Source organism: Cynoglossus semilaevis, chromosome 18 (assembly GCF_000523025.1).
Source record: "Cynoglossus semilaevis isolate Cse_v1.0 chromosome 18, Cse_v1.0, whole genome shotgun sequence".
NCBI classification, from domain to species: Eukaryota; Metazoa; Chordata; class Actinopteri; order Pleuronectiformes; family Cynoglossidae; genus Cynoglossus; species Cynoglossus semilaevis.
The window spans coordinates 11,480,339-11,500,101 of record NC_024324.1 but is presented as its reverse complement, the minus strand read 5'-3'; the positions used below and the strand labels follow the sequence as shown (position 1 = coordinate 11,500,101).

At 40.9% G+C, this 19,763-nt stretch overlaps 3 protein-coding genes across 6 annotated transcripts; 2 read left to right on the top strand and 1 right to left on the bottom strand.

The window, feature by feature from the left end:
- Window positions 1–3,316: 3,316 nt before the first annotated feature.
- Window positions 3,317–9,278, top strand: LOC103394463 (uncharacterized). Its single transcript, XM_008331783.3, has 9 exons — window positions 3,317–3,348; window positions 3,896–4,042; window positions 4,695–4,808; window positions 4,889–4,945; window positions 5,399–5,536; window positions 6,530–6,577; window positions 6,705–6,818; window positions 7,234–7,323; window positions 7,467–9,278. Exons 2-9 carry the CDS (start codon window positions 3,947–3,949, stop codon window positions 7,551–7,553), a joined length of 744 nt encoding a protein of 247 aa, XP_008330005.1. The 5' UTR covers window positions 3,317–3,348; window positions 3,896–3,946; the 3' UTR covers window positions 7,554–9,278.
- Window positions 9,279–9,577: 299 nt separating this feature from the next.
- ilf2 (interleukin enhancer binding factor 2) lies at window positions 9,578–16,396 on the top strand. Of its 3 annotated transcripts, none has more exons than XM_025064876.1 (15): window positions 9,578–9,707; window positions 10,116–10,175; window positions 10,931–10,973; window positions 11,092–11,196; window positions 11,290–11,367; window positions 11,509–11,611; window positions 12,257–12,322; window positions 12,452–12,568; window positions 13,276–13,354; window positions 13,446–13,533; window positions 13,738–13,799; window positions 13,894–14,008; window positions 14,530–14,620; window positions 14,729–14,888; window positions 16,011–16,396. In XM_025064876.1, exons 1-14 carry the CDS (start codon window positions 9,703–9,705, stop codon window positions 14,878–14,880), a joined length of 1,164 nt encoding a protein of 387 aa, XP_024920644.1. In that variant the 5' UTR covers window positions 9,578–9,702; the 3' UTR covers window positions 14,881–14,888; window positions 16,011–16,396.
- A 651-nt stretch (window positions 16,397–17,047) lies between these two features.
- Window positions 17,048–19,623, bottom strand: pex11b (peroxisomal biogenesis factor 11 beta). Of its 2 annotated transcripts, none has more exons than XM_017041426.2 (4): window positions 19,296–19,623; window positions 18,656–18,846; window positions 18,356–18,557; window positions 17,048–18,274 (listed from the first exon to the last, which is right to left on the bottom strand). In XM_017041426.2, exons 2-4 carry the CDS (start codon window positions 18,801–18,803, stop codon window positions 17,875–17,877), a joined length of 750 nt encoding a protein of 249 aa, XP_016896915.1. In that variant the 5' UTR covers window positions 18,804–18,846; window positions 19,296–19,623; the 3' UTR covers window positions 17,048–17,874. The 2 variants fall into 2 exon arrangements, with proteins under 2 accessions (XP_016896915.1, XP_008330002.1); XM_008331780.3 differs by having other exon boundaries at window positions 18,656–18,771; window positions 19,296–19,621.
- Window positions 19,624–19,763: the final 140 nt, after the last annotated feature.

Here is a 19,763-nt window from a genome sequence, read left to right as displayed (position 1 = left end):
GTCAAAAAATGCTGGACTGAACTATAAAGAAACCATCATTTGATGATGTTCAGATTGAATTTTTTTTTTTTTGTAACCGCAGCTAATATGTTTCCTATCTTTTAGATCTGGTAACTGACTGATACGTTGCACATTGATGGATGACACTGCTTTATTGCTTTAATGTCTGTTAAACAGGTGAACTTGTTACTATAAATACAGCTGTTGATCAGGCCGTTGAGGCGGTGGTTTTCTCGCTGTTGTCCCATGTCAAGAATCCTGGCTTTTCGTTGCGAGGTCGTCATTCCCTCTTGTTAGCCGCTGGTACAGTTAAATGTTAAATAAGCTTTTGGAGGATCTGGAGGCAAGTCATGTCCGAACAACAATCTTAAAAACAGAGCAAAACATCTGAAGAGACAACTTCCTCTGATGCTGCGAAGAACTTTCCGTGAATTCTAAAATAACATTTAGTGCAGACTGTTTTAGGATCACCTACAGATATCAAGTCTTTTCTCTACAATGTTTGCCCAATCCTAACCCTACACAGGAAGTCTCCAAAAAAAAAAAAAATAACAGTGTGATCAGCAGCAGTGGAAGCAGTGTGTTTGGTGCAGTGAGCCCATCTTCTGTCCTGAACACACCCTGCTGCAGCAGAGAGCTGAGCAGCCACACACTCACTCACACACACACACACACAGTCAGCAGCATCTGCAGCATCAGCTGTGCTCCTTCACAGAACTCACGCAGGACGAAGCGAAAGTGAGGAGCACGGCTGCAGGACAACACCGAGCAGGTAAGACCGTCTTCAACTGCGTCGTGTCCCGCAGCAGCAGCAGCAGCAGCAGCAGTCTGGAGCGCAAGGTGAAGAGAACCTTAGTGTCACTTTGTTTGTTTTTGGTCGTCACTGTGCGGTCAGCGGTCAGCGTCACGTACGGGACGTTTCGTGTTCTGCTCGTGTGCTGTGTGTGACGGCCCGTTGTTGGAACCCAGCCAGTGCACTGCGGAGGAGAGTCCAGGCATTTCTCCGCAGCAGGTGCATCGCAATAACTCGACTTTAACTCAGTGCGTCAGTAACAGTCCTGGCACGCGCACGAGCGCGCGCGTGTGTCCGCATGTCTGCATGTCTGCACTGTCATCATCTGCTGTGTCAGAGGTGGGAGTCGGACTGCAGCCCGCGGCCTGGACATGACCCCGGTCACCGGTCCACTGCTGTGAGTGTACGTACTGTAGGTTAGTTAACAGCGAGACGAGACTCGTCAGCGTCACATCTGACTGTTCAATCAAGTTGATTGTGGTTAGCTAAACGAGGGAACACCTGGTGACTAGTGACGCAACATACGTGACCTCTCTCTCCGTCTCCCTCTCTGTATGTGCGGTTCTTCTTAAAGGAAAAGTTTGCGACATCATCTCTTCACTGTTTTTACACAGACAACCCCCTTCCATCCACTGCAATACTTCTCTCCATCCTCCAGCATCACGATGGCTCACAATGATAAAGACCCAGTCCCGGTGGTGGGGAACCTTTCTCCGGGTCAACTGCAGTCCCTCCTGAAGATGGAGCCCAAGACTCTGGGGGTGAGCCATGAAAAATTTCCCCCATGGTTCCACTTTTTTTTTTAAATCTATTATTAGGGATGTCTGATAATATCCGCCGATAAATGTTATCGGCCCGATATTAGCATAATTACGTAATAACAGTAAGAATCGTCGTAGGTTTTTCCTCCGATAATGAAGACCCGATAACGCAACGCCTGGGTTTTGTCAAATGACGTGTGCCCTAAAAATAGTTTGGTGGATAATCAGCTGTATATTAAAGTTAAAATCACTAGATGGCAGCATTGCAGCCATTTTTAATATTATTAAAATATTAATAAATACAATATAAATAAAAAACAATTAAATACATATTAATAAATCTATTTAATAATCACCCGAGTTTATGTAGAACGCTGGGGCCAGCAACTCCTACAATGGTTTGTACAGATAAACAAAATAAATATTACCAGGCCTATATCGGTATCGGTTGCTATCGGAATCGGAAATTAAGTGTTTGGACATATATATCGGATATCGACAAAATGTTAATATCAGACATCCCTACCTGTTATCCCTAGTTCTTCCTGTTTGTCTAGAACAGAAAACTTCTGATCAATAGCACAGTGTAAAAAAAAAAAAGTCTGTTTTTATTTTTCTAATTAAAATTCTCTATTTCCGTCTTTCAAATCAGGCGATCCAGATCGTTATCGGGGCTTTGATTCTGTGCCTCAGTGCCTCTGTGCTCCAGGTCCACGAGGTCCACTTCACAGGAGACATTGCCCTCTTCCTAGTTGTGGTCGTGCAGGTCAGTTAGACGCGTGGGAAGGGATAGTTAGTGTGGCGTTATCCAACGGCTACCATTTTTTAACCTTTACCTCATTCTAGGTAACGCTGTCTGGTTCAGTGTTGGTGCACAGTGGGAGGAGACCAACTCTCTTCTGGGTACGTCCACTAACCGTCTTACGGTGGATCATTTTCCTTCAGAGACACTTTAAATGAGCAGTTCGCTACATCAACAGACGGCTCTATAGGCTTGTTTTTAAAAATGTTGTGCAAAGTTTCCCCATGTATGTTTAGAAAAACCACAAAAAAAATGTACTAAACAAACATCTGAAACAGAAGTGTCAAACATACGGCCCGCGGACCAAAACCGGCCCGCTCGGGAGTTCAACGCGGCCCGCTTGATGAATGTTGAAAGTGAAAAAAATGCACTGCATCTTAGTGGTGTTTTGCTTAGTGATTTCTTTTAATACATTTGTACTTTTACAATTCTAATATTCATTCTAATACAAGACAGGGTTTTAAGAGGTAACGGGTCTTTTTTTTAAGAATTTAATTTGAAATTCAAAATGATTTTCCACACACACACATTTGTGAATTTCAATCTCATCACAGGTGAAATGCATGCTGGTGCTGCATCTTATCAGTGCTGCATTTGCCACCGCTGCCCTGGGCCTGATGTCCAAACACCTGCCCTACCGCCAGAGCTCTTACCACTGCGAACACTGCCGCAAGCTGGAGCTGCACGCCGTGGTACGTCTTTAACCCTTTCGCGTCAGTCGCTTTAACAGACTGTTTTCGAAACAGGAACGTCAGTAGTTTGCTTAGAATTGCATGGCGTTTAAAATTTGTCAGAATCAAATATAATAAGTCCCGCTATTTACGTGAAACGCAGTAGTGATGGAAAAAAAATTGGTGTGTCTTGCCTGGTGCAAGACTGAAACAATGTTTGCAAGACAGGAATATATTTGCAGTTGCATTCCTAAAAATTGCGTCTCCAACTGCGTCGTGTCCCGCAGCAGCAGCAGCAGCAGCAGCAGTCTGGAGCGCAAGGTGAAGAGAACCTTAGTGTCACTTTGTTTGTTTTTGGTCGTCACTGTGCGGTCAGCGGTCAGCGTCACGTACGGGGCGTTTCGTGTTCTGCTCGTGTGCTGTGTGTGACGGCCCGTTGTTGGAACCCAGCCAGTGCACTGCGGAGGAGAGTCCAGGCATTTCTCCGCAGCAGGTGCATCGCAATAACTCGACTTTAACTCAGTGCGTCAGTAACAGTCCTCGCGCGCGCGTGTGTCCGCATGTCTGCACTGTCATCATCTGCTGTGTCAGAGGTGGGAGTCGGACTGCAGCCCGCGGCCTGGACATGACCCCGGTCACCGGTCCACTGCTGTGAGTGTACGTACTGTAGGTTAGTTAACAGCGAGACGAGACTCGTCAGCGTCACATCTGACTGTTCAATCAAGTTGATTGTGGTTAGCTAAACGAGGGAACACCTGGTGACTAGTGACGCAACATACGTGACCTCTCTCTCCGTCTCCCTCTCTGTATGTGCGGTTCTTCTTAAAGGAAAAGTTTGCGACATCATCTCTTCACTGTTTTTACACAGACAACCCCCTTCCATCCACTGCAATACTTCTCTCCATCCTCCAGCATCACGATGGCTCACAATGATAAAGACCCAGTCCCGGTGGTGGGGAACCTTTCTCCGGGTCAACTGCAGTCCCTCCTGAAGATGGAGCCCAAGACTCTGGGGGTGAGCCATGAAAAATTTCCCCCATGGTTCCACTTTTTTTTTTAAATCTATTATTAGGGATGTCTGATAATATCCGCCGATAAATGTTATCGGCCCGATATTAGCATAATTACGTAATAACAGTAAGAATCGTCGTAGGTTTTTCCTCCGATAATGAAGACCCGATAACGCAACGCCTGGGTTTTGTCAAATGACGTGTGCCCTAAAAATAGTTTGGTGGATAATCAGCTGTATATTAAAGTTAAAATCACTAGATGGCAGCATTGCAGCCATTTTTAATATTATTAAAATATTAATAAATACAATATAAATAAAAAACAATTAAATACATATTAATAAATCTATTTAATAATCACCCGAGTTTATGTAGAACGCTGGGGCCAGCAACTCCTACAATGGTTTGTACAGATAAACAAAATAAATATTACCAGGCCTATATCGGTATCGGTTGCTATCGGAATCGGAAATTAAGTGTTTGGACATATATATCGGATATCGACAAAATGTTAATATCAGACATCCCTACCTGTTATCCCTAGTTCTTCCTGTTTGTCTAGAACAGAAAACTTCTGATCAATAGCACAGTGTAAAAAAAAAAAAGTCTGTTTTTATTTTTCTAATTAAAATTCTCTATTTCCGTCTTTCAAATCAGGCGATCCAGATCGTTATCGGGGCTTTGATTCTGTGCCTCAGTGCCTCTGTGCTCCAGGTCCACGAGGTCCACTTCACAGGAGACATTGCCCTCTTCCTAGTTGTGGTCGTGCAGGTCAGTTAGACGCGTGGGAAGGGATAGTTAGTGTGGCGTTATCCAACGGCTACCATTTTTTAACCTTTACCTCATTCTAGGTAACGCTGTCTGGTTCAGTGTTGGTGCACAGTGGGAGGAGACCAACTCTCTTCTGGGTACGTCCACTAACCGTCTTACGGTGGATCATTTTCCTTCAGAGACACTTTAAATGAGCAGTTCGCTACATCAACAGACGGCTCTATAGGCTTGTTTTTAAAAATGTTGTGCAAAGTTTCCCCATGTATGTTTAGAAAAACCACAAAAAAAATGTACTAAACAAACATCTGAAACAGAAGTGTCAAACATACGGCCCGCGGACCAAAACCGGCCCGCTCGGGAGTTCAACGCGGCCCGCTTGATGAATGTTGAAAGTGAAAAAAATGCACTGCATCTTAGTGGTGTTTTGCTTAGTGATTTCTTTTAATACATTTGTACTTTTACAATTCTAATATTCATTCTAATACAAGACAGGGTTTTAAGAGGTAACGGGTCTTTTTTTTAAGAATTTAATTTGAAATTCAAAATGATTTTCCACACACACACATTTGTGAATTTCAATCTCATCACAGGTGAAATGCATGCTGGTGCTGCATCTTATCAGTGCTGCATTTGCCACCGCTGCCCTGGGCCTGATGTCCAAACACCTGCCCTACCGCCAGAGCTCTTACCACTGCGAACACTGCCGCAAGCTGGAGCTGCACGCCGTGGTACGTCTTTAACCCTTTCGCGTCAGTCGCTTTAACAGACTGTTTTCGAAACAGGAACGTCAGTAGTTTGCTTAGAATTGCATGGCGTTTAAAATTTGTCAGAATCAAATATAATAAGTCCCGCTATTTACGTGAAACGCAGTAGTGATGGAAAAAAAATTGGTGTGTCTTGCCTGGTGCAAGACTGAAACAATGTTTGCAAGACAGGAATATATTTGCAGTTGCATTCCTAAAAATTGTATATATCACAAGTTTGGGCACTGATTACTATAGATGTAAGCTGAATAATGAGCCTACGCAGGGGTGAACCGTGCAATCCGACCTGCAACTGGATTCCAAAATTGTGGCCCATAGATAAAATATCATGTGGACTTTTGGAATATTCATCCCAACTATCTATCTATCTATCTATCTATCCATCTATCTATCTATCTAGTAAGCTAGCTAGCTATTTATCTATCTAGTTAGCTATCTATCTATCTATCTAGTAAGATATAGCTAGCTATTTATCTATCTAGTTTGCTATCTATCTAGCTAGCTAGCTAGCTATCTAGATATTTATCTATCTAGTTACCTACCTACCTATCTATCTATCTATCTATCTATCCATCCAACCATCCATCCAGCCATCCATCCATCCATCCATCCATCTATCTATCCAACGCAGACATTGACCAATCACAGAGCAGCCCAGAGACTTGTGCTGCTTTCACTCATATTTCATACAGATCTTTTCCATGGCTGTTCACTGACACAAACTATCACCGTACATTGTGATATTGCAATCAGAGTAATTCAACTCGAAACAGGTAAAACCTCACCGTACATTGTGATATTGCAATCAGAGTAATTCAACTCAAAACAGTTAATAAATACCTCATGCTAGAATACGTAGCAATCACTGACCGCACATGTACAGAAGGCAGATATTGCTGTCGAACTGTTTTGAAAAAGCAGACTCCATTCTTCTTTTTTCTTTACTGTCCACTGCAGCAACATTGTTTCAGGAAATGCACCTGGCTGATCGAACAAAGGTGTAAAGTAAGTGACTAACTACACTGCTACAACCAATACTTTGGCCAGATAGGATATAGTACATAGTTACACCAAGTGGAATTCACAGTTGACATCACCGTTGACTCCGTGTGAATTTCTCTGTTTTTCCCAGCTGCTGATCGACGGCATCCTGGTTACCCTGGTGATCTTTCTGGTGCTCGAGCTCTTGATCTGTATCACAGCCATGTTGTTTGGACTCAGTGTGCTCGCTGCTGGTGGAGCTCAGGTGAACCGTGACACACTAAAGCTCTATTGTACAATAATAACAACAACCAATTTTCCAAAACCAATTGTGTTAAATGTTATAGTTAAGTAGCATTTAAGACTTTTATTGCATGTTATTAGAAAACTATTTTGAAATAACTTGAACTGAACTGAAAATCATATCATTTAAAAATTATTTTATTTTATTTTATTTTATTTTATTTTATTTTATTTTATTTTATTTTATTTAATTTTAATTTTAATTTTAATTTTAATTTTAATTTTAATTTTAATTTTAATTTTAACATAGTATATAAGCTGTTCAAAATTTGCAAAGCGCTAATTGTTTTACTGGGAGTAGTTTTACAGTGGCTTTCAGTTATTTATATTCCCCCGTGTGGCTGTGTGTGTGTGTGTTTGTGTGTGTTTGTGTGCAGACTCGAAGCCAGAGACCTGTTTATCCACAAACTCGGCCACCAGCTGTTCCAGCTGTTCAGGCTGCCCCGGCTGCAGCTGAACCATCTCAGGTAACCTGATAATGATGGCAATGATTACCACTAAACCTTCTATGAGATTTAAAAACCTACTAACTAAACACCTCCACTCAATAGCAATTTAAAGGCCGTTTGGTTTACGTCATAACATCACTTCATCATCTGTGTGTCATCAGGTAGCTGTGGTCGTGACTGAACCAGATTCGGAGCAGTTGGAGGAACTCTCCACTCCGCCCACTGAGCCCCAGGTGGAGCCGATATAGACTCTGTGCTACGGGAGTTTGAGCTCACTGCAAACTGCTTCCTGTCGTGCCATGTCATGTCAGACACAGATGAAATACGGACAACAACTTTTCCTTCCAGACCCTCGTTGTTATTAGAGTTAGACCTCAGGTGAACAGTTATCAAGGAAGATGTCGACGCTAGGTAAAATAGGTGGGAAAATGATGTGTCAGTTTTTCAGATGTTTACGTATAAGTTACTGACACGCTATCGTCACTGACTTTGCTGAAAATGAGCTTTAGACAGCTCTCAAGTGGGCCGGACCAGTACAATCATAACACAATTACCCATAAATAACAATATGTTGTCGTTTTCCGCCCTTTGTTTTCGTGCAAGTAAGTACATGTTTTTTAGAAAATACGAATATTTAATGAAATATTACTTGACAAAACCTCACAAACATTAAGTGTTTATGAATTTTTGTACTTTGAATATTCATCAAGTGGCTGCCGAAGGGACGATATCAAGACATGTAGTGGGCTAGCAACCGTATGAGTCATTTAACAGCTAAGGTTTCCGGTGAAAATGCTGTTTGAAGGCATCGCTAACGCTACAAACATAATATATCATCAAGTCGTTTTAAACACACAACACATTTATTTCTGGTGAGTACATCATAATATATATATATTTTTTTTTTTGTATTATTCAGGTATGATAGCGTTGCATATTTACTGGTTTGAGTTGCATTACACTTGTCGTGACATTTTGAGTGTGTTTAAAGCAATCTAAAATCGATCCCAAGATTAGCTCTGACCTTCCTATTGAGGAAGTGTCTTGAACGAGAGGTCAGAATGTCTTCTAAATACCAAGACAGTCCAATTGATTCTGATTGGTCTACACCGAAATCATCTCTTGACTGTACTCTAAGATTTTAAATATAGTAAATATTATCCCTCTGCGAACAAACGGGAGTTAATTTGATCGGGCTTTTTAGTAACAATTCAAACGTGGTTTTTCTTTGCATTATAACTTACAGCCATTTTCGCAGTAAAAACACGCGGTCTTCAGAACTATTGACGTCAGATCTGTTATGACATGCGCACAGCAGCAGTGTTAACGCAGTAGTGGGTCCAGCAGTATCATTCTGTAGTGTATAGTAAAGTATGTTTTTATAACACGAAGCACTAGAATTAGTGACGTCGGTTTATGCTATAGATATTATGGTTAATCCACACCTGTATATACACGGAAAATAAACTAACAGAGGAACAGGCAGAAAAATATGTTCGGGGAAAATGTAAAAAAAAAAAAAAGTATATGCTCTTTGTAGTGTGTTAAAATAATGTATTTGAGCCACCTTTGTTTGACGTAACGTCAGCTGCATATTACTGTAATATTGTAGTGTACGACGCCATTAGGAAATGAACTACGGTGTATTCACTGCACTTTCTCATCTTTTTGACCAATTTTGTTCTCCCATGACAAACTCACAAAAAGACATTTAAAAGTCACTTTCAAACCAAAGCAGGTGGTGCAGAAATATGAATATATGGTTCTTCCACTTTTTGCCACAGCATATACTTTAACCATAAGTCAAAAACACCTATATATGCTACAAAAAAAAAATCTGTCATTTTTACCACTGGCTTAGTTGTCATCTGTCTGGGTAGCCATCAGAACTGTGAGTATTTCTTAATTCTACAGAAATATATGTTAATGACTGTATCTTTGAAAAAGTCAAAATAAAAAAAAATGAACAGGAAGTTGTTGTAGGGGTCTCTGGTTGTGAAATTTTGTAGGTGGAGAAATGTGAGATATAACGGTTAGAATAAATGTTGGTATATTATTGTTGACAATATTTGGAATATATTTTACAACATTTTAGTCTTAAACAACAAAATCTTTATGATCATGTTCATCACACCATTTAGACATATACATTTTATCCCAATTATTTTATTTAGAAGTCTCCAAACCTGTCGGATAGCCAGCACTAACTTATTGCAAAAGCTACAATCCCAGAGGTGAACGATAGATGGTAGTAGCAAAGGATGTGCTTTGCTTTAGCTACCCGTAACATGAACAAAAAGAAGCAGAAGCGGAAGCGGAAGTAGTAGCTGGTCACTGCCAGTCAGTGAACGTTTCTCCTTAATTTTGCTTCATTAAACTGTCAAGACGTCGTACGCAATGCGGTTCGTATTTTTAACATGAATATTTGAATTATTAAATGTGGTATTTTAGGTGTTTTGTATGTGCAGAGAGTTCGTCCGTTTGGACGAGCGGCTGTGCTAGTCAGCTACCGACATGCTTTGTTTCATCGATGAATGCAAACTAGCTATATATTAAGCTTAGTAAATTAATCCCAATTATATGTTCAAAGTGTGTCATAACAACAAACTCTAAATGCATAAAGTTTGGCGACTGGTTTACTGTGATACGTTGGAGAAGACGGTTTATGGATGCGCAAGTGTAAGACTACAAATGAATGGACGCTCTGTAGTCTTATCAATGGGAGATACTGGAAGAGCGAGGCTACATAACGCACAAAACATCAAAATAATCATTGTGTGTATTTGTGACTGTGTTTACAAATTTTCCAGAGGAGACCGGGGCAGGGGCCGTGGAGGCCGATTCGGGTCCCGAGGAGGACTAGTCCAGGGGTGAGTTCATGTTTAGACCCGCTGTAATCTTTAATACATGCACGACCATCTGCTAAGGATCCATGACACAACGATGTCCTGATAGGTAGTGCTTTAGTTATTCAAGATACAAATGATACTCAAATTCAATACTAGCAAAGTGTCAAATATGTATAGGATCAATTTTGTACACAAAATGTGTATATATAATATATTTCACTAAGATATATTGTTGTTATCGAATTATGTTATTGTTATTTTAATCTTATGTTAATGAAGTGTTAATTGATTACTATTGATACATATGCACTCCATATTTATATATAGTAATATTAACCAAATGCAATCAGTGCATCCAACATTATATGATATCCACCATAGTTGTCAGGTGATCAGCAAATCATGTCAGTTAAATATGTATTGAATCAATTATCGAAAGAAACAATGCATGTATTTCACTAAAATACATTGTTGTTGTTATTATTATAATATTGTTATTTTGAAATATTTTTTAACAATTAAAATAATGTGAATTAATGCAGTGACGAAAAAAAAACCCATTTAACATAGGTTAATGAAGTGTTCATTGATTACTGTTGATATACAGGATATGTATGTACACTATGTTCGGCGCATCCAACATTAGTCATAGATATACACCATCAAATTGTCAGGATCAGCACATGATGTCAGTTGCAACGTTGATTTCTCTTTCTTCTTCAAATTTCTGTTTCATTTTTAATGACAAATCTTACATCGGCTTCGTTCCCGTTTAGGTACCGTCCATTTGTTCCGCACATACCATTTGATTTTTATGTGGTAAGTAAAAAGAAGCACTCAGTCAGCCCTTTGTCTTAGCAGGGTTTATGTTACGTGTAGGAACATATGATGTTCACCTGTTACAACCAGGTGCTAAAACAAACTCGTTTGTCGCCAGTGTGAGATGGCATTCCCTCGAGTGAAACCCGCGCCAGACGAGACGGGTTTCAGTGAGTGTTTGCTAAAGAGAAACCAGGACCTGAGTCCAACGCAGGCAGAACAGGTCAGTACTGTGTTGGATCTTCTTCCAGCAGATGTTGTATTTGGTGAAGAGTTCTCTCCCATTTACAGAACCTTTGTCTCTGTCTGTATTCAGTCCTCTATCTTGTCGCTGGTCACAAAGATCAACAATGTTATTGACAACCTGATTGTTGCACCCGGAAACTTTGAAGTGGTTAGTTTCTCACACGTCACCACAACACGCTATACATTTACGTCTGATGATCTGGATTATTACCTTTTTTTTTTTTCTTAATTGTTTATTTTAGTTGTGACAATGTTCTTAAAAATAACAGAACCGGTGTCTCTTCTGTAGCAAATCGAGGAGGTGCGACAGGTCGGCTCTTACAAAAAGGGCACCATGACAACAGGACACAATGTCGCTGACCTGGTTGTAATACTGAAGATTCTTCCCACTTGTGAGTGAGCAACATATCCTGTCAAACTGTATAGCAGTGGTTTTCAACCTCGGGGTCGCGACCACACATGTGGTCACCTGAAATTCAAGGAGCAGATAGATGGAGCGTTTGTGTGAACTAAGATAAATGACATGTAAAAGTCGTGCATAAAGGTTAAAATGTGAAAATGCTTTTATCATTTTCAGTGCGCCATCTATTGGGGAAATGTGGGTATTGCAGGGAAAAGGCAGAAGAATAAGAATAATTTATATAATTTGGAGAAGTTTGGCGGGCCGGATTGAAAAGCTGAACGGGCCGCATCCGGCCCCCGGGCCTTAGTTTGCCCATGCCTGGTCTAAACACAAACTTCCCATCCGTAGAAAACAACCATAAAAAAATCTGGCTGCTCTGTATTTAGAACATAATATAACAAACAGGATCAAAAACTAACTCTAGAAGAAAAAAATGTCGCTGGGGTTGCCAGAAATTTGTGATGCCAAGATAGTCAACAGCCAAAAAAAAAAGTTGGGAACCACTGCACTACACAGGGAACCCACCCAATAATGAACAGTCACTCTCCAGTTTGTGTCTGCAGACTGATCAGAAACAAAATACCACATCAATACCCGTGTTTTGTTTTTTTTTTTTGTTTTTTTGTCCTGACAGTGGAGGCAGTTGCCGCACTCGGCAACAAAGTCGTGGAGACCCTGCGTACACAGGACCCAAGTGAAGGTAAAACCCCTTTAGGTGTCCTTGCATATGTTGAGATGACACATTGAAATGGTATTTGTTGAGCAGTCAGGATGCAAAAGTTGAACATGTAACATGTGTCTCACTTAACTCTGTCTCTGTTCCTTTCAGTGCTGTCCATGCTGACTAACGAAACGGGCTTCGAAATCAGCTCCGCTGATGCCACCGTCAAGATCCTCATCACCACTGTTCCACCCAACCTGCGAAAACTGGACCCCGAGCTGCACTGTACGGGAAAACCCCCCCACCCCCGACAAAACACTACATAGTCTGGTTATATATTTGTTCTGGTCACCTCTAAAGCTCTGACGTAAATTAAATAAATAAACTAGGGACATCCGATATTATCAGCATAGATATGTAATGTCTGTAAGAATCGTTATCGGTATTTCCTCCGATAATATCGGCATAAAGTTGATATCGGCAAAATATCGGATATCGGCAAAAAGTTGATATCGGCAAAAAGTGATACAGTAATAGCAGATACTGGTACACAAACCTAGAGTGCCACAAACCTAGCGGTGGTCAGTGTTAAAATAATAAACATTATAGTATGGGTCGCAAAGTGCGACTTATAGTCCGGAAAATACGGTACCTATAAATACCAATTGATCAATGTTTTTCTGCTTTGTTTTCATGCAAATCAGTAGAAATATATATATATATATTTTTAAATGTATATATAATGAAATATCTGACAAAACATCACTAGTATGCAGTGTTTGCGCAATCTTTGACTTTCAACATTAATCAACTCGGCCGTATTGAACTCCCAAGTGGGCCAGTTTTGGCCCGGCGGCCATAAGTTTGGCACCCCTGATGTAAATGAGTGTTCTGATCAGAAATGATTGAAATAATTTCACTGCAGCAGCACTCTCAGGGGTGGACTTAATGTTTTAAAATCTGTTTTTTTTTTTTTTTTCTCTTCCCTTCAGTGGACATCAAGGTTTTGCAGAGCGCCCTTGCTGCGATCCGTCATGCTCGCTGGTTTGAGGAGAACGCATCTCAGTCAACGTAAGGAAGCCACCAGAGCAGGGTTTTTAAAAGTTTTTTTATAAACAGACATTGTGTGTGATTTAATGTGAACACATCATGTGATCTGCAGAGTGAAAGTGTTGATTCGCTTGCTGAAAGATCTGAGGCTGCGCTTTCCTGGATTTGAACCCCTGACTCCTTGGATTCTAGACCTGCTGGTAAGACCACCCGTGCAATACATTTTTAAATTTAAATAAAGCTAAGCCACGAGCTACGAGTCTTGCTAGCTGATCACATGACCTCACTGATTTCATATTGTTAGTAGACTCGTATTTTTGCTCGTTTTTGTAAAGTTTATGTACCGCTTGTTGAGTACCGCTTGTTGAGTCCTAAATACCTCTTGGTGTCTGATTGTGATACAGGGTCACTCTGCAGTGATGAACAACCCATCCAGGCAGCCCCTCTCTCTGAACATAGCTTACAGGTCAGGCTTCATCTCACCTCCGTTTCACTCGTGTACTGTCTCTTTTTCCGGCGCATGCGTCTAAGCTCTGCGTTGCTTTGTGTGTGTTTTGCAGGCGCTGTCTACAGATGCTGGCTGCTGGTCTCTTCTTACCTGGATCAGTAGGAATCACGGACCCCTGCGAGAGCGGGAACTTTAGAGTGCACACAGTCATGACTTTGGAACAGCAGGTAAAAAAAAACCTGATCGTGAACGTTTAGATTACAGACAACTCTGGATTTCAGGGCCGTTACTGTAGTGCCTGCGGAGAGACGCGCATCCATATTTGTATTTGAAGAACGCAGTATTTCAGTAGTTTTCAGTATATATTGTTTTTCGTAATATTATGCTGACATTAGACATGTGACAAAGGGATTGAAAATCGATGAAAATTAGACATAAAGAAATATATTGATCTTCACGTTTTAATTTACTCACAAATGACCTACTTTGAAACGTGGGCCTGTTTAGTTGTACACGATGCTGATATGCTTGCAGGAATTGAAGAAAGCCATATGAAGGTCTTCAACGGCTCTGAGTCTTTCTTCTAGATTTTATAGCCATCTCTCCACTTAGTTGAAAAATACCTTATTGTTTCGCCTGTTTATAGCCATTGTAATTTTCGCAAAAAATGTGCAAACAAAGCAATGAATACAATCTTTTCTCCGAGTGTGTGTTATGTCCATTGATGAGACTGACGTCTTGTGTCCAGGACATGGTGTGCTTCACCGCTCAGACTCTGGTGAGGGTGCTGTCTCACGGAGGATACAGGAAGATCCTCGGCCTTGAGGGAGATGCTAGCTGTAAGACGCAAAATCATTATATCATTTGTCCAGAGGTAGCTGAACGCAGAAACGCTTTGGCGGTTTGCAGTAACCGCGCCTGATCCTGATGTACTGTGCGATTTGCAGATTTGACGACAGAAATGTCTACATGGGATGGTGTCATTGTTACGCCGTCAGAAAAGGCCTATGAAAAGCCTCCGGAGAAGAAGGAGGAGGAAGATGAAGCATTGGAGGAAGGAGGAGACGGAGAAGAGGAGAGCATGGAGACCCAGGAGTGAGAGTTAAGGTTAATTTTCGCCACACAATCCTCCCCAGGACACACACACACACACACACACACGGTCAGTAATATATATGTTTTACACAGAATAGGGGTGTGCCAAAATATAGATACCACGATATATCGCGATACAAAACATTGATATTTAAACAATAAACATACACTCGTTGCAAACAGATCTTCTCACAAAAAAATAAACGCTGCAATTTTTTCAAGCTACCATATGATGGCGCCAGAGACCACTCTGCAAGAGATGGAATTTTTTCAAGCTACCATATGATGGCGCAAGAGATGGCGTGAGTGCAGAAATCAAAACAAATCAGGCTGAGCTTGCTAGCTTGATTTGTTGGGATACTATTTGCTCCATGGTACGACGGTTGTGATTGCTTGAGAACTTTTAGGCATTTTTTCTTCCTTCTTTACGGTTACGCCTGAAATTTTCTTGCACGTTTTTTGACTGTTTTAGTGATTTCACATGAGTAATGGCTGACCATCATGTGATTGGCAATATTTTTGAACAATTCATGGGGAACGGATTTAGTGTCTTCAGTGAATTCTTGAATGTCTTTAGCGGCACAGATATTGTGATGTATTGTGGGTGTAATTTATTGCAATATATTGATTACGGCAGAACCCCCTTCTGTGATATTATTATACAGCAAAATATCGTGATAGTATCATATTGTGACTTATTAGCTTCACCAGATTATATGCTATTTACCACAAATTCCAATGCTAACCTAAAGTCAAGCGCTACATTTTTTACTTAAAAAAAAATCCAAAAATACACTGTTACTTTTTATAATACTTTTTTATTGATAAACCGCCTACACCACATGTTCGTTTTTAGCTCTGAAACTTTAGCTGCTGCTTTTTTCCATAAGATTAAAAACTTGGATTTTGTTTTTCTGCTCTTTTTTTTTTCTCCCTAAAGAAAGTATAAGCGGTTGCTGAAAAGGTTGCTGTTGAGCACAAACACGAGCAGGAAGTGGACCAGACTCTCACTGGTCCCTGATGAGCTTTGACATTAGCCTCTGTTTTACCGTCACATTTTTATTTCCCCTTTGTTTTCTTTGTACTTATTGTTTGTAATAGTGAGTAAAAATTTTTTTTTTTTATTTGATCCAGGACTCGTTCTATGTGTCGAGATAACAAGAAACTTAAAGTCTGACTGCCGTTACCGAGCACCTCAACGTTGAAAAACTGTGGATTAATTGAATTGACTCCCCCAAGTCGGACTAGTAAACGTTCCCCACAGCACATATCGGGGAGCGGCTGCCATTTTTAATTGTAACGTACTAACAAAGTTATTATTAAATCATTATAAAGTAGATCCAATCAGAATCAGTATTTTCCAGACTATAAGTCGCTCCTGAGTAAGATCCACTGGCCAGCTAGAGCGCCCTCTTGTGGCTGAAATAATGAACATATACATTTTCAGTGGTACAGGAGTAGCAGATACTGGTACACAAACCTAAAATGCCCCTAGTGGCTGTCCGTGTGAAAATAACGAACGTGAAAATAAAAATATATGGCTGTCCGTGTGAAAATAACGAACGTAAAAATATATTTAAGTCATAAACACAGCCAAAGGATGAAAAAAAATGCGATCTATAGTCGGGAAAATTTGGTATTCAAGGGGAAAAAAACCAGCCATAAATACAAAATCACTGTTGTATGTAGTTTATTAGAAATTCCCAACAAAACAAAAACCCAATTTCATCAACGTTTGAGAAATGTTTCATACAGTCAAAAGTTTTGTGACGACTAGGCATTAATCTGATAAAGTAAAATATAAGGAATTCTTTTTAGACATCTGTATTTACATTTTGACCAGGTGCACACAGATACAGGCAGGGTTTTTGTTTTTTTTCCTTTTGGGAAAATGAGTTGGTGCCTCATTAGGACCAGGTTTTAGTCTTGACAATATCAGTAACAAAGCCAGAAATTGTTTAGTAGTCATCAGTTAGTCCATTCGTATGTAACCGGAGTACAAACATGGCAGCATATAAAAGCGTCACACCATCAGCACTGACCCAAGGTCAGTGCCAGGAACCAGCCAGAGACAATTATGGACAACTGGACAATTATTTATCCAACTGTAGAATGAATTGGAGTATGGTATGTTGTCATCAGTTCCACAAAATAAACAGTTTTTTTATGTTGTCATCAGTTCCACAAAATAAACTGTTTTGTGTTTTTTTAACATTAGGATCAGGTCTGCTCTCTAGAGGTGGCCATGTTGGATTATGTCTTTATACAAGCTTACAGTAAACAAACTAAACAGCTGCTACTTTTGATAACAATTAAATGCAGTTAATTGTTGGAACAAGTATGATCAGGTTAGCTAATGAATACTGCTCTATTCTCCATGCTGTGCTTTTCATTAGCGCTTACGAGGGCTAACGCGTAGAGCAGGGGTGTCAAACTCATTTTGGTTCAGGGGCCACATACATCAGACAACCTGATTAGCTGTCAAGCGGGCCGGACCAGTACAATCATAAAATAATTAACTCTAAATAACATCGTATGTATGTTTTTCCCTTTTGTTTTCATGCAAATACGTACAGTATATTAGATATTTCTTATTTATATTTAATAAAATGAACATTAAATGTTTGTGTATATCTTTTTTGCATTTTTAAAATTTCATCATACGGGCCGAATTCAACACCCTAGTAGGCCGGTTTTGGCCCGCGGGACCTATGTTTGACACCCCTGACGTAGAGTTACAAATTTGAAAATGACTCATTCAAGTTTGTGTAACTTGACATTTGTCCTAAAATATTAGTGGGGCGTGAGTCAGGGTCTGAGTCACACCAGGTGTCCATGTCTCAGGCCGGTTCCTGATCTGAGCCTCGATCGCTCCAGTACTTCCTACACTCTGAACTGTCCTGTTCAGCACGTCGATCTATGAAACAAAGTCAGTTCATCTTTTAGAAAATGTAAATGTTATAGGCGATCTTTGTGTCAAGCGTCCGTTCTTCGCTTCTCACGGCTTCAGTTTGAGCCAGGGGTGAATCATAGTGAGGATGGAGAGGACCGAGGAGGTCAGGCCACACGCCCCCACAAAGCCTGATCCTGTGGGGTAAATCCCCAGCCGGTCCAGTGGAATGAAGATGTCGCAGCTGTTCTTCAGCAGGTCCAGGAGCAGCGGCGGGTTGTTGTACAGCACAGTCACAAGTAGGTGGAGCTGTCTGCGGAGCCAAAATGACACGATGGGCAACGCCACAGCGCCCGGAGCAGAGGCAGAAGACAGGTGCTCATCCGGCAGGGAGCCGGAGGACGAGGGTGGGGATTTGCTGGCTCTGTATCGGGCTTCGCTTTCCATGAGCAGCCGCAGCTCGTACACATCTCGAGTCAGGTTGAGGATCAGGGCGAAGAGGTAGTATCTGCGCAGAAGTATAAGTCATGTACAGAAAAATTGGCTTAAAATACCCTGAAACTAAGTCTGTTGTGAAACGTTTTCTTACCTAAAAGACCTCTGACTCCATTTGTGTTGATCCAGTTTGGAGACGAGGCCCGTCTTCCCAGCCCAGAGGACATTGTCACAGGCAAAGTACATGGCTTTGTTCAAGTGGCCGAGGGTCAGACAGAGCCTCAGTACGCTGTCGGACAGGTGGATGGCCCTTTTGGCAGCTTCAAGCGCCTCCACTGAGTTTCCCAAACGCATCACTGTGCAACACAGTCATGGATATCAATCACACTGACTTCACTTATGGTAGTTAAAAAAAAGAAAAAAAAGAAAAAGGGAACTGGGCTACAGCACTCACATTTTCTGGTCAGGCTCATGTGCGCTTCCAGGTGACTGACGGTTTTTCTAAGTTCGGTTGATGCTCCACTTTTCTGCAGGGTGTAACCGAGGAGAGTGCAGGCGTACTGTGCCGTCCTGTCAGGACACACACGTAGACACACTGTCATTAGCCTGCTCCATAATCACTCTGGTACACAGGATGCTAGCAAACTGAAAGGTACGTAAGGTAAGTAGTGTGTTAATTAATTTAGGGGGGGTGCTCAACAATGGAACTTTAATCCAACATTTGAAGGTTAAGATCATAACTTTGATGGGATCTAAACAACTGTTTGTTTACTTGGCCTCTCCTTGCCATATTAGCATCACTTATTAGCATCACAGTGTATCCTGATGAGTTCTGTTTACATTATGATAAAGTGGTTTCACGTCAATAAACATTTCCTGTACCTCATCGATATATATATATATATATATGAAATATATCAAATGTATCCGTAATTGAGCTATTATTGATATTAAAGTAAATATGATTAGCTTCCCAGCATGCATTGCAGTAAGGGTAGGCGAGTGAGTTTGTGTGTGTGATAGTGACGACACGCTGTCACCACAGCCACACAGAGCAACACTAGCGTGGTTAATCCGGCTGCGCTCAACTCTACCTGAACACTCGCTCCTTGGCCTGACTCTGCGCAGAGAAGCGGACCCACGCGTCCATAACGGCCTGCTCCTTTCGTAAAAGACAAAGTGTGAGTAACGAGCTCCTCAATTGTTGTTAACTGTTTCTAACTGACATTTAGTGACCCCGCCAGCTACTGAGTTGAGAACATAAAAAGTCAGTTGTGGTCGGACTTCCGTATCCACTTCTTCTTCGATTGTGTAGACTTAATAACAAAGAGGGGTAAATGCTGCCACCTGCTGCACGGGAGGTGAACGGCTTCATATTCGCTTTATTAAAACTCCCACCATTTTATTTATCATTTCAGACTGTTTACTTTTTCTTTCTTTTTTTTCAGATTAAAGTATAGAGGTGAGTGCAGCACAAATTTTATTTTGACCTTTAGTAAAAAATTTTAGTTACTTTTTTTATGAAAATAAAAAGTATGAAAATAAAAAGTCCCAGAAATGCC